This window comes from Carcharodon carcharias, chromosome 23, assembly GCF_017639515.1.
Source record: "Carcharodon carcharias isolate sCarCar2 chromosome 23, sCarCar2.pri, whole genome shotgun sequence".
NCBI classification, from domain to species: Eukaryota; Metazoa; Chordata; class Chondrichthyes; order Lamniformes; family Lamnidae; genus Carcharodon; species Carcharodon carcharias.
The window spans coordinates 12804439-12817066 of record NC_054489.1 but is presented as its reverse complement, the minus strand read 5'-3'; the positions used below and the strand labels follow the sequence as shown (position 1 = coordinate 12817066).

Sequence of the window (12628 nt, the reverse complement as noted above, 5' to 3'; positions counted from 1 at the left end):
AAACATGATCTGGTCATTAATTCTTGCTGTGTGAAAATTAGTTGCTGCATTGCAACAGCAATTTTTTTTTTAATCATTCACAGGATGTGGGCTTCGCTGGCTGGGCTAGCATCCCTAGTTGCCCTTGAGAAGGTGGTGGTGAGCTGCCTTCTTGAACCATTGGTTGTAAATGCTCTGGGGCATCCAGAAGCCATGAAAGGCACAAAATAAATGCAAACCTTTCTTTCTCTTTTCTTCTTTTTTAAAACTTGGTGGCATCCTGTACTACCAGCCTTGGCATACAGACAGGCTACTCAGTGAACTATACTTGGATTTGACATTGACAGGTTGACTGCGGACTCACATGTATCAGATACTTCAAAACTCGAGAATATCTTATACTTCAAAGGGTTTTGTGTAAACTGAGTTCTCCAGCAGGTGTGTGGGGAGACAGTTTGACTCAAAGACAGTGCTTTACAAATAAGCATTAGGACCTAGTGCCATTGCCCTGCCTTTTCCCCATACCCTTGCTCATTGTTTCTATTCAAATGATCATCTAATGTCCTCTTTAATGCTCTGCTCTCTGTAATGACGACCACGACCCACGGAAAGCCAGGATACTTGGCATCCAAACAACTACAGACAGATGCTCAAGAAGAAAGTAGCGCCAATATTTACTAAGTATCAATGCATAAGCCAGATCTACAAAGAGAAAAGGTTTCAGGCATAATGCATAACAAAGTCTTACCCCCTGATGATCTTATAGCAACCAGTAGCAGGTTCTTGTGCACTGGCTCCTTTGATTCTTCTTCTGAGTGCTGAAGTTTTTCAGCTACAGACAATACAATCTCCTGCACTGACGCTGACAATCTGCTTTTAATGGTCACGTAGGAATGATCACTCGAGTAAACACGGCAGAAAACTGGTGGGAGAGGGAGAAATGGAATGAAGAGGAGTGTCAAGGTAATTCAAATAGAAGCTGGCTTCATAAAATCTGGTCTGCACAGAACCAGTAACAACAGAACCTTTTCTTTTAGAATTCACATACCGTTACTCATAGGATGTGTCCTGGTCCATTCAGCTATCACACTCTGCTAATATTTCACTCACTCTGTGCTATGCCTGGCTAATTACTACATTTGGTGGTTATAACTCAGATAGCCAGGCAGTGAAGGGTATAACTGGAGTCTAATCTTTATGCACTTAAAAGCTTTTATTTACAGAGACATATCGTGCATCTCCAATTCGACAATCAGTTTCAATTTGCTTCTACCTACATGGGCACAGGTGAATCCCCAGCGCCTGAATACAATTAAACGTCCAATTAATATGCAGTTAACATAGGTTGCTCGTAATATCTTTGCACACCCAGAGATACATTATCACTTTGCTGGGTGATTTATAGCCCTGTTGCTCTTAACTGAACGGAGTCATATGCTTGGAAGGCTAGTAAGTCAGACTTGCTCCCCTTCTGTTGTTGACTCATCATCTGTCTCTCACTTGAACACATCAAAGTGCCAGCATCAGCCACTGTTTTCACACTGCTGACTCAACAAGTGAATCAGTCCTCTCAGCTGCAGCTCAGTGCCAACCAGTTCAGCTTGAATGTGTCTGAGTTTCAGCGAGAGGGTGTACCCACTTAACCTGGGTTGCTTCGGTTTGATTGGAAGCATTTATCTGTCTACCATGAGTTTGGTTCATTTTAGTGGGAGAGTTTGCCTGGTTCAGCCGAACAGAGCTCCTCATTCAGTAACAATGGTAAACCATTAAAACTTACTCTCATCTGTGCCACGTAGCGGCTCCCTCTGCTGCAGGCAGATATCGGTACGACTAAAGTGACGGAACAGAGGTTTAACCTGTTAGAGAGAGAGAGAGAGAGAGCACCAATGTGTAAACATTTTGCTGTCTCCTAAATATCAAGGGGTAGAATTTCTGTCCATTAGGATTAACATGTCATTCAACAATTTATCACTAAAAGCCTAAAGATTGCAGAATATGGATAGCCTAAGAAGGGCTGCCTACCTCGCAGGTTTCTTTCCCTGTTGCTCCCCAACCACTTTGTATCATAGAAAGAGCAAACTGTAATGCTTTTCTTCAGAGCTGAGTTGCCCGGTGTGGATTGTGCTTATCTTAAGGCACAATCTTGATCCTTGCAGCAGATATTTTTTCTGGCTCTTCCAATGGTAGCACAGCCTTCAGCCACTTGGACTCCACTGTCAGAAAAGCTCTACCTAAAGGCTGCCAAGTTACTACTTCATTTCCTTCTTCCTCAAATCCCACCTTGAGACCGTGTTTCGGCTGCCACTCTTGCTACTTGCCTTATGTCTCTCCTCTGTGAAGCAGATTGGAGTGCTTATGGCATTAAAAGCTACTGCTTAAATGCAGTAAATGCATAATCTAGGACGACACTTCAGTGCAGCAATAAGGGAATGCCCCATGGTCTGACTTGTCACCCTTCTGGTGGGATATTAAATGAAGGCCATCTACTTGTTTGAGATGGTCAAAAATCCCGTAGCATTATCTGAATAAGAATGGGAAGCGCTCATGTTGTGCTGGGGAACATTAATAAATCAAAGTTATCACATGGTAATAAATTGCTCACCACAACCAGTCCATGCCTGTGATTATTCACCATCTGAGCAAGTAATGCTCCCTGGTTCCCATATTCCTTCATCCCCTTTCTTTTCAGCCACTGTTTCAATCTAATCTTGAAGGTTGACATAGTTTCTGCCTGAAGCACGAACACTGGAATTAAATTCTACAGCCTCACATCTTTGGGGGTGTAAAAAAAAACTCCTCCTCTCCCATCCTTTTAAATCTGTTACCTTTAATCTTGTACCTATGCCCCTTAATTTATCCCGCAGCCAGCTCTGCTAAAACAGCTTGACTAGTCATTCCATTTAGTGGAATCTTGCTGTGCACAAATTGACTGCCATTTTTGTCTTCAAAACGATAGTGACTAAACATCAAAAATAACTGATCGACTGTGAAGGACATCCTGAAGACATGAAATGTGCTAAATGAATGAGAGTTTTCTTGACTTATTGTCAGCCTTGTGAGACTGTTCTCCTGACCCACTAAGTGAATGAAGCCAATCTAGTTTATCTGCAAAGATTTTACAACACGGAAACAGACTGTTTAGCCCCAACAGTTAGTGTTGACGGTTATCCTCCACACTGGCAGCTATTTTAATCCCAGAAGAACATCTGTCTTTGTTCTTCTTTCCTTCAAATGTCTCTCTAACCTATTCCTAAATATTGACATGGTCTTTGCTTCAATCACTAACTCCAGCAGTGTATTTCAGAGCCTCACAACCCTCTGTGTAAAAATGTTTCTCCTGATCTTTCATCTTAAATTTCTTACCTTTAATAGCATCAATATTCTTAATAACTATCCACTCAAAATGCTTAAGATGTAGTGAAAAATCATAATGCCATCAATATACTACAGACATGGTCTTCATATTCCTAACTCACATTCCATGGGGAGCATGTCAGATCAGATAAGACAAACAAATAAAAATAGAGTGCAAAGCCTGGTAAAGTGTTGTTCTCCCAGTCCTAGATTTTTATTAGTGGTAAGGTATAAAATGAATTTTTTTTAAAGCAATAAGGAAGTCTAATTTATTATTCCTTCTCCTTCTAACTTTCTCTCTACTTACTACACTCATGATGGGGCTCGTTTCTATCGCCCATGTTGAGCAGCAAGTTCTGACCAATCCAGTAAACTTGTCTCCATTCAACTACATGAAAGGTTTAATTCATTTATTTTACTAAGTTAAATTTGTATCATCTTAGTCTAAAAGGGTGGGAGTGGAGTGGCGACAGTGCTGGGAAAATGTCATACCTTTCTTTCAGACACCCTCTGTTTAGGTAGAGCACAGGATAGGTGAAGAGCAGAACAACTCTGCATTAATTCAATCCCAGTATGACATTTGCATTGTTAATTGGGCTAGCTGTCCTCATGGGTTCTCTGAATGAGATCATCAATTCAGTGCTAATTTGTGTCATAGTTTTGGTCTGTGAACATACTGGGCTCACTTCACTAAAAGTATGGGCAAATTTAATGCGCCCACGTCATGACATCAATGGCATCACAATATCCTTAAGGTCAATAGCTACCCAACTCAGATTGAAACAGAGCTATAATGACATCTACAAGGTACAAGTCAGGAGCGTGATGGAAAACCCTCCACTTGCCTGGATGAATGCAGCTCAACAACACTCAAGGAGCTCGACAACATCCAGGACAAAGCAGCCCACTTGATTGGTGCCACATCCGCAAACATTCATGCCCTCCACCACCGATGAACAGTGACAGCAGTGTGTGTACCATCTACTAGGTGCACTGCAGGAACTCACCAAGGCTCCTTAGGCAGCACCTTCCAAACCCACGACCACTACCATTTAGAAGGACAGGGGCAGCGGATACACGGGGAACACCATCACCTGGAAGTTCCCCTCCAAGTCACTCACCGTCCTGACTTGGAAATATATCGCTGTTCCTTCACTGTCGCTGGGTCAAAATCCTGGAACTCCCTCCCCTTAGGTACTGTGGGTGTACCTAAGCCACTTGGGCTGCAGCAGTTCAAGAAGGCAGTTCGCCACCACCTTCTCAAGGGCAACTAGGGATGGACAATAAATGCTGGCCTAGCCAGCAATGCCCACATCTTGTAAATAAATTTTTTTTAAATTATGCTGCTCACATGGTCCTGAGACTGGCCTGAGACTTCAGACATCTGTTTCACATAGGTAGAGGAGGTCTTCAACCCATCAATCTCTGCTCAATTTCAACATCAAACTCATGGGTTATCCCACTGCACCATTCACTCCGCTTTATAACCAATCTACCCTTTAGCCCATTCTTTATAGTTTAAAAACATATCAGGAACATTAAAAAGTGAGGGGAGGTTTTTACCTGTTTCTTTCTCAAGTGGCTGCATTCCTCAGGTGGCCTGCATTTGAAGTAAATAAATGGTGTTAATGCTGGAGCCTATGTCACACTGTGGTCAGCGTTATGATGCAGATAAAGAAAACCATTTAGGCATTTAGGGGAACATCCACAGGGTGTTGTTAACAACTAAGAGGGTGTTAACAAATTTACCATTATAACAAACATCTCAAGATAATTCCATCAATGCCAGAGGATTCTTTATTCACTCTGCAGGCATAGTCAGAAACTTCACTGACACTAAAATGTGTTATAAAACATCACTTAAACAAGCTAGGATATTGATCTGCCATGGCTGGGCATCTAATCTATTCAACTAAGAAAGAATGTCAATAGAAATGTTTGTTGCAGCACTAGCATAGTTTACCCTTTGGATAGTTGAGCTGTCTTTCTTTTGGAAGATAGGGCAGGGTTCCCTGGGAACGTGTCAATGAGGCTACTAAGTCTGTCTGGAAGTTTCAGCCTATAACCCCTTTTTCCAACCACCTGCCCCCATACTCCCACTGGACATGTCTATCCACGTAGCTTTATCAGCTTCCTATTGAGAGTGAGCAGACTCTTTCTCCACCAATTGGATCATTCTTGGCTCTTAGCCAAACTTTTGCCCCTCTCTAAAATTTTTCTAACCAACAAAATAGCGTGCAAAGAAAAATTTATGAAGCACACAGATAACGACAGAGGGTACAGTAGTATTCTGGTTGTGGATTCCAGATAAAATGAGTTCGATTCCCATCATGACAGTTCATGAATTCATATTTGGCTTAAAATAAGTTCTGGCAATAAAAAGCTGGTATCAACAAAAGGTATCCGACAATTCATCAGCTCTTTCTGCATGAGCCTCGATGGTAAATATTGCAGGCTATTTGGCTTCAGAGGCCACCACAACCAAGCCAGATTCTCCCCTCACCTCACATCCTTTGCATAATTGAGCAACTGCCCCGGAATCCCCTTTCCCTCCTTAGCCCACAAGCACCCCTAACAGAGCTTGGACCGAGCTTGGCCAATTGAGCATAGGCCAAGGATCAAAGTTGGAGACTGCACTTATCTTTAATTTCAATTCTACCCACTACCTGTCTGACATAGCATTAAATTGCTCACCCGTGTGGTTCTCCTACATTGTGTGGTACATGGCTTGTATTTACACCGTCTCTCTCACCTGTATTCCACTGTTTCCACCATGTGCTGAAGCCTCATTAGCTCGTCTTTCAGGTTAGGATAGAGGTGCAGGTCTTTTCTGGCGATAGCGTTCAGGTCCTATTTAATATAAGTAAATACAAAGATTTTTTAAATCAAACTGCTGGGTTTGCAAAGTTGCTGATGTGCAGCAATACCTGCTTTAGCAAAATATGGATTTGTTACACATTTGCTACTGTGGAAATAGGTTAAGACTCATCACACTCGCAACCATTTCATTAAAGCACTGTCACGAACAATGATATTTTCTAGATTACATATAAGGCAATGATAGTAATAAGGTAATGATGGTGCCTTTGGCAGCATGGGGTACAAGAATTAAGTACAACAGCTGAGCCAAATTCAGAATTTTAGTTTGAGTTCAGGGCAGTAGAACAAGAGAGTATAAAATTAAGATGTCAGCAGCACAAAAGGAGGCCATTCAGCCCATCGTGTCTCTGCTGCAAGGATCCAAGAGTAAACACACGTTGCTTGGAGCCACTAAAAAATAAATTCAGTATAAAACTTTGAAAATAAATCTGTATTCAAGGATGATAAATGTTTGGAATGACCTGCTGGGTCAGTAGGGGGATTGAAAACATTGGAACCAGGTTAGGAGAGCTGCTGCATCAGCAGAATGGACTATCTGGCTGTAAAAAGGTGTTTTCTTTGTCCTCTCCCCGACATGATGGCCTGATCTAAAAGAGGCTGCCGTTTATTCTCTGGGACTGAACACTCAGCCAGCCATGGTGTGTGTTTACATGGGCTGGCTGGCATGGGCCTTCCTGCAACAGCAGGTCAAGGGCGCAGCCAGCAAACCAAAGTCACTTCCCTGATTTCTCAATGACTGCGCACCAGACAAACTCCACTTGAGGCAGGTCTGCACAACGTAAATTGGCTACAAGTCTCCTGAACGGGGACCCTGACAATTACTAATAGCACAGAAGGATTTGTGCAGGTATTTCAAGAGGCGTTTTCTGAGGCTACCTGTGGCTTTCCATGTGCTCTACAAGCACTGAAACGGCACACAGTAACATTGTGTGGAGTAACAGTCTAGCAACATGCATTTGATTCATCTCGGCATGTTGTCATAACGTATACTGCTGATGGCTCAGTTGGTGGTATTCTTGCTTCCGAGTCAGAAGGTTGAGGGTTTGAAGTCCCATTTGAGTGCGAAAATAAAAAGCAGATGCTCCTCCCGCGGGCTCTACTGAGGGAGCGATGCTGTCTTTTGTTAAACCGAGACCCTGTCTGCTCTCCAAGTGGATGCAAAAGTCCCCAGGATACTATTTTGAAGGGCAGGGGAGTTCTCTCTGGTCTCCTGGGCTATATTTATCCCTCAATCGACACTGCAGAAACAGATTACAGGTATCTGGTCATTATCACATCGCTGTCTGTGAGGACTTGCTATGTGCAAATTGTTGCTGTTTTCCTACATCATAACAGTGACTATACTTCAAAAGTACTTAATTGGCTGCAAAGCACTTTGGAATATCCTGTTGCTGTGAAAGATGCTAAATAAATACAAGTTTTTCTTTTGCTAGGTTCTTCAATTTTGCTTTAGGCTTGGAAGAATAGCTCCAGTTTACATTCTCCAATTATTGTAGCATCTGTTTTTGCTGGCTCCCAGAGTTTCAAAGTCCTGTTCCAAAGCTCCTCCAGGATTATAACCACCTTACCTCAGTGACCTTCTGCAGCTACACACTCCACCTCTCCAGCTCTCAATTCTTCCTTACTCCCTGCTTTCTCCACTGGCTGTCCGACTTTTAGTCACCAAGCCCTCATTCACAAACATATCACCTTGATGCCCCTCAAACTTCCTTGTAAAGCTTTCATAAGAACCTACTTTGACTTAGACCTGCCTCTCCTGCGCAAACCCCCCCCCCCCCCCAACCCCAACTCCTGCAACCTGCTCAGGGACAAGTCTTGTGTTTGGAGATCAGGGGCGTTATGTAAATGCAAACTGCTGTTACTGCTTTGTAAAAGGTAGTCGGACTGTTCAGCTGATGAAATGTCTTTGCTGCCTATTTGCTCCCCTCTGAGAAATAGTTTTTCCAGATTCTGCTTGTCACACATTGGTCACAGTCTGGTTTACAGCATTTTAAAAAGGAAAGGCTTGTATTTTTATAGTGCTTTTTGTAATGATGGAAAGGCAGCATCTAATTTGTGCCACAATGTGAGAACAACCAGATTATCCGATTTTTTTGGTGAAAAATACTGAAAATCTGAAATAAAAGAAGAAAATGCTGGAAAAACACAGCACATCTGACAGCATCTGTGGAGCATCTCTCCGAAGATGGTCCCAGACCTGCTAAGTATTTCCAGCATTTTTATAGCCAGAGGTAATGTTTTCACCCCTATCAGTCTGTAAATAATGTGCCAAAAAACTAATGGTTAAATTTCAACAAAATTTGATACACAGATTGGGTAGGCCCAAGGAAGAAATGATTAGTTTTTGATGAAGATGCAGATACTTTTTCAACTAAACAAAAGCTTGGGGGACAGGGATTCCTTGGTATATTCCCCATGGCAATGCCTTGACCAATCAGATTGATCTGCCTGGTTTAAATTTAAAAAGCTTGGCAGTTAACTTGGCAGAACAGTTATATGGCAACGCCTCTACCATTCAGAGCCCAATTATCAACCAATCAGCAACCTCTTCTCATATGGTATAAATCGTCGTTCCCTTTGGAATTGGTATTCTTGCAAATCTGTCCTGATGAGTGCACGATGAAAAGCTTTGACAGTATGTCTCTTTTTTCAGCAATACTGGAGTTTTTTTTTAAAGATTCATTATTAACATTGGGAGACTGGGTGAATTGACTTTTTAAAGAAGGCTGAGAGTTGTTTTATTCAGAATGTTGTTGACTGTTTTAGAATGTTATGGAATGTCTCAGCTGCTGTGGTGCAACTTGCCACAGTTATCAAAATGTGAGCAGAGTTTTCAGAGCAGGTTGCTGGATGTGGATTGGCCTGACGCCTCCTCAATGAGATGAGAGCTCTTAATAATAAGATGCCTTTTTCAGCTTTGTAGTTACCGAGCTTCAGCTGGGCAGGGAAAAGGCCTCAACGACGAGCTGCATAATTGTAATAACATTGAGTTAACACAGCCTGGCAGAGGTATACATTCTACTGAGTGCCCTCTTTACTTATCTGTTCTCATTTCTGTTTTTTTTTGTGATGTTGACTGGGGGATAAATATTGGCCAGGACACTGGGGTAACTCCCCTGATTTTCTTCAAAGTAATGCCATGGGATCGTTTACATTCACCCAAGCAGGCAGATAGGACCGCTGTTTAACATCTCATCTGAAAGGCGGCATCTCCGACCATGTTGCACTCCACCAGTATTGCACTGGAGTGTCAGCCTTGGATTTCTGTGCTCAAGCTCTGAAGTGGGACTTGATCCCAGAATCTTGTGATTCAAGGATTACCAACTGAGCCACAGCTGGCACACAAATAAGTTAGCTCATAATGTCTTGAAGGACATTATCATGCTCACCTATGGCTCTGGAGTTTAGAACAGGCTTATCATTTAGAACTAACACCACCGTCTGTTTGGAAAATGAATGTATTCCCAGAAATCTATGAGTGAATGTGTAACAGAATAGTAGATGCAGAATTCACTCTCTAAGTGCTAAATTTTGTTTCAAACAATAATATTTATTTCAGATTTCTTGCACTGGCAGTACTTTAAATTTTTATCATGGTATATTTTTCACAGTACAGTGATATAATTTCAGTCAGGAAATATGAAAATAAAAAATAATCAGGGCCCATCCCCTACCTTCAGCAACCTTACTGCAACTTCATCTTCCAGCAGGAGATCCTTGCATTTCTCTGCCCATTCAACTGTGATTCTCAGAACTGTCTGCTTCTTCAGTTGAGGATAGGCTTCGTTCCAGTTCTCAGCTCTTTCGGAAGCACTCGTGCAGTACGTTACATACTGTTAAGGAGAACAGCTCTGAAACTGTAAAAGGCATCCCCATTATAACTCAGTGAAGGGGAGAAGGGCTATTTGTAAAATGTGAAATCAGCTAGTTATGTAAAAGTAAGTTGTTATTGAAGATACAGTGAAGGATCCTGATACTATCATATCTTTTACTACTTTACTGAGTGTTCGTTGTGATATGTGACTTGGGCAGGTAGTTTTATGTATGGAGTTTCTTAACTTATGTACGAGGCATTGGATTTTGATGGTCAAACTTTGCATTATAGTGTTCAAGACTGCTGAGCTCCATCACCTCTTGGTCAGCATTATTTATAATTTTGTTTCCATAAATCAGAAGGTAATGCCCTCTTTGCCCAGTCTCAAATTCTCCACCTGCCCTGAGGGCACTGATGCTTGTTAGTGTTCTTTTCCATGGGTGTGGATAGCCCCTTTGGCTTCTGGTCAGTCTGCCCAAATGCCAGGGGACTAAGCACAAGCTCATCCTCATCTAACATAGTAACATACGTACACAAGCAAACATGTGCACACACCTTTCAACAGGGGTCACAAGATGGTGATCGACACTGTTAATTCAAGCTGATATTTTTCCTTAGCTCCATTCTAAGTTTGAGTTCAGAGTTCCTACAGCTGAGTTCAGAAAATTCAGAGCAGATTGGGAATGGAAATGGGACCCTTTCTACTCTGAGTCCCTCAATTCTCCACCGAGTGATGCATGGAATATTTCTAAATTGGCAGATGACACAAAGCTAGGTGGGAATGTGTGTTGTGGGGAAGATGCAAAGCAGCTTCAAGAGGATTTGGTCAGACTTAGTGAGTGGGCAAGAACATGGGAGATGGAATATAATGTGGAAAAATGTGAGGTTATCCACTCTAGTAGGAGGAACAGATGCACAGAGTATTTCTTAAATGGTAAGAGATTAGAAAGGGGAGATGTACAAAAGGACCTGGGTGTCCTCGTCTGCAAGTCAGTGAAAGTTATCATGCAGGTGCAGCAGGCAATTAGGAAGGCTAATGGCATCTTGGCTTTTAATCACAAGAGGGTTTGAATACAGGAGAAGTGAAGTCTTGCTTCAGTTGTATAGAACCTTGGTTAGATGGTACCTGGAGTACTGTGTGCAGTTTTGGTCCCCTTGCCTTAGGGTGGATATTATTGACATAGAGGGAGTGCAACAACGGTTCAATAGACTTGTTCCCAGGATGGCAGGACTATCCTATGAAAAGAGATTGGGGAAACTGGGCCTGTACAATCTCATTGAAACCTAGAAAATACTTAAAGAGATGGAAAGGGTAGATACAGGTAAGATGTTTCCCTGGTTGGGGGGTCTAGAACTAGGGGACACAATTTCACTTAGGACCGAGATGAGGAGAAATCTTTTTACACAGAGGGTTGTGAATGTTTGGAATTCTCTACCCCAGAGGGCTGCGGAAGCTCAGTCATTGAGTATGTTGAAAGTAGAGGTTGACAGATTACTAAATGACAATGATGTAAAGGGATACGAGGATAATGTGGGAAAATGGCATTGAAGTGGATGATCAGCCATGATCGTATTGAATGGCAGAGCAGGTTCAATGAGCCTACTACTGCTCCTATGTTCCTATTCACCCACTAGACTATAAGGAAAGCTCACGGTGTGTTGTATTTAATTACACCACCAGATGGAGGAGACCTAATTGCTGCAGGGACTGAATGTGAATGCAAGTCTCTCGAAGGGACTGTGTTTCAATCTTTGGTGTCACTGTTGAATGCTCCATTGAAACATAACATGCAACAACAGATTGCTATTTGTGGAATGTGTAGTCTGACAGCCACAACAACATTGTTAGTGTAGGACTAGGATGGGATTTAGGGCAGAACAGGGTAACTGAGGTTATTAAGAGGGAGCTTTATTAGGCTTAAGGCTACATACCAACACCACTCTAGATTTTACATTCCTCTATATCCCTTTCATTAATGAAAGTCTTGGGTGACTAAGTATTGCTTGGACAAATGGAAGCAACAATTGATGGGGAAGTACATTGTCTTCGTGGGAACTCAGCCAAGCGGGGCAGGAGGGGCTCAGGTTTATCCCAGACAGAGCTGAATTGACTAACCTCAGTAATGAGGGTGGCCAAAGTGCAGAGTACTGTTATACCCAGCACCAGTCAGTTGGCAAAGCAGAAAAAGACAATTTCTCTCCGAGTTGATTTCAAAGCAGCCCATTCTGACTGGACGTCAGGTGAGGACTTAGCTTTTTTGTTTCGCCTCACAACTACAACTTATATTTATACAGTGCCATTAACCTAATGAAGCATTCCAAGGTCCTTCACAGGAGGATTATAAGACAAAGTATGACAGCGAGCCACATATTAAGTCAAGATGACCAAATCTTATAGAGGTAAGTTTTAAGGACCATCTAAAAGGAGCGTCGCAGTCAAACAGCCTCACTATAAAGGCTCATTTGTGAAAGTTTGCCACTTGGGCCAAGAATTGGATGGTGGCACAGAGGTGTCGAAGCATACGCCAGGAGTCGGTGGCCAGGAAATTGGCAGTCACGCCAGTTTGCCGTCAACATGGGAATGAACGTTCATAGATGTTG

At 42.4% G+C, this 12628-nt stretch overlaps 1 protein-coding gene across 6 annotated transcripts in view; it reads right to left on the bottom strand.

Moving 5' to 3' along the window:
* The window catches only part of rapgefl1 (Rap guanine nucleotide exchange factor (GEF)-like 1), a 79227-nt gene that overhangs the window by 24101 nt on the left and 42498 nt on the right, over nt 1–12628 (bottom strand). For all 6 annotated transcript variants that reach the window (XM_041217619.1, XM_041217616.1, XM_041217618.1 and 3 more), the window contains 5 exons: nt 9888–10038; nt 6086–6183; nt 4897–4933; nt 1757–1835; nt 728–901 (listed from right to left, as the gene is read on the bottom strand). In XM_041217619.1, coding sequence (XP_041073553.1) covers nt 728–901; nt 1757–1835; nt 4897–4933; nt 6086–6183; nt 9888–10038 — 539 coding nt within the window. The remainder of the gene's footprint in view (nt 1–727; nt 902–1756; nt 1836–4896; nt 4934–6085; nt 6184–9887; nt 10039–12628) is intronic.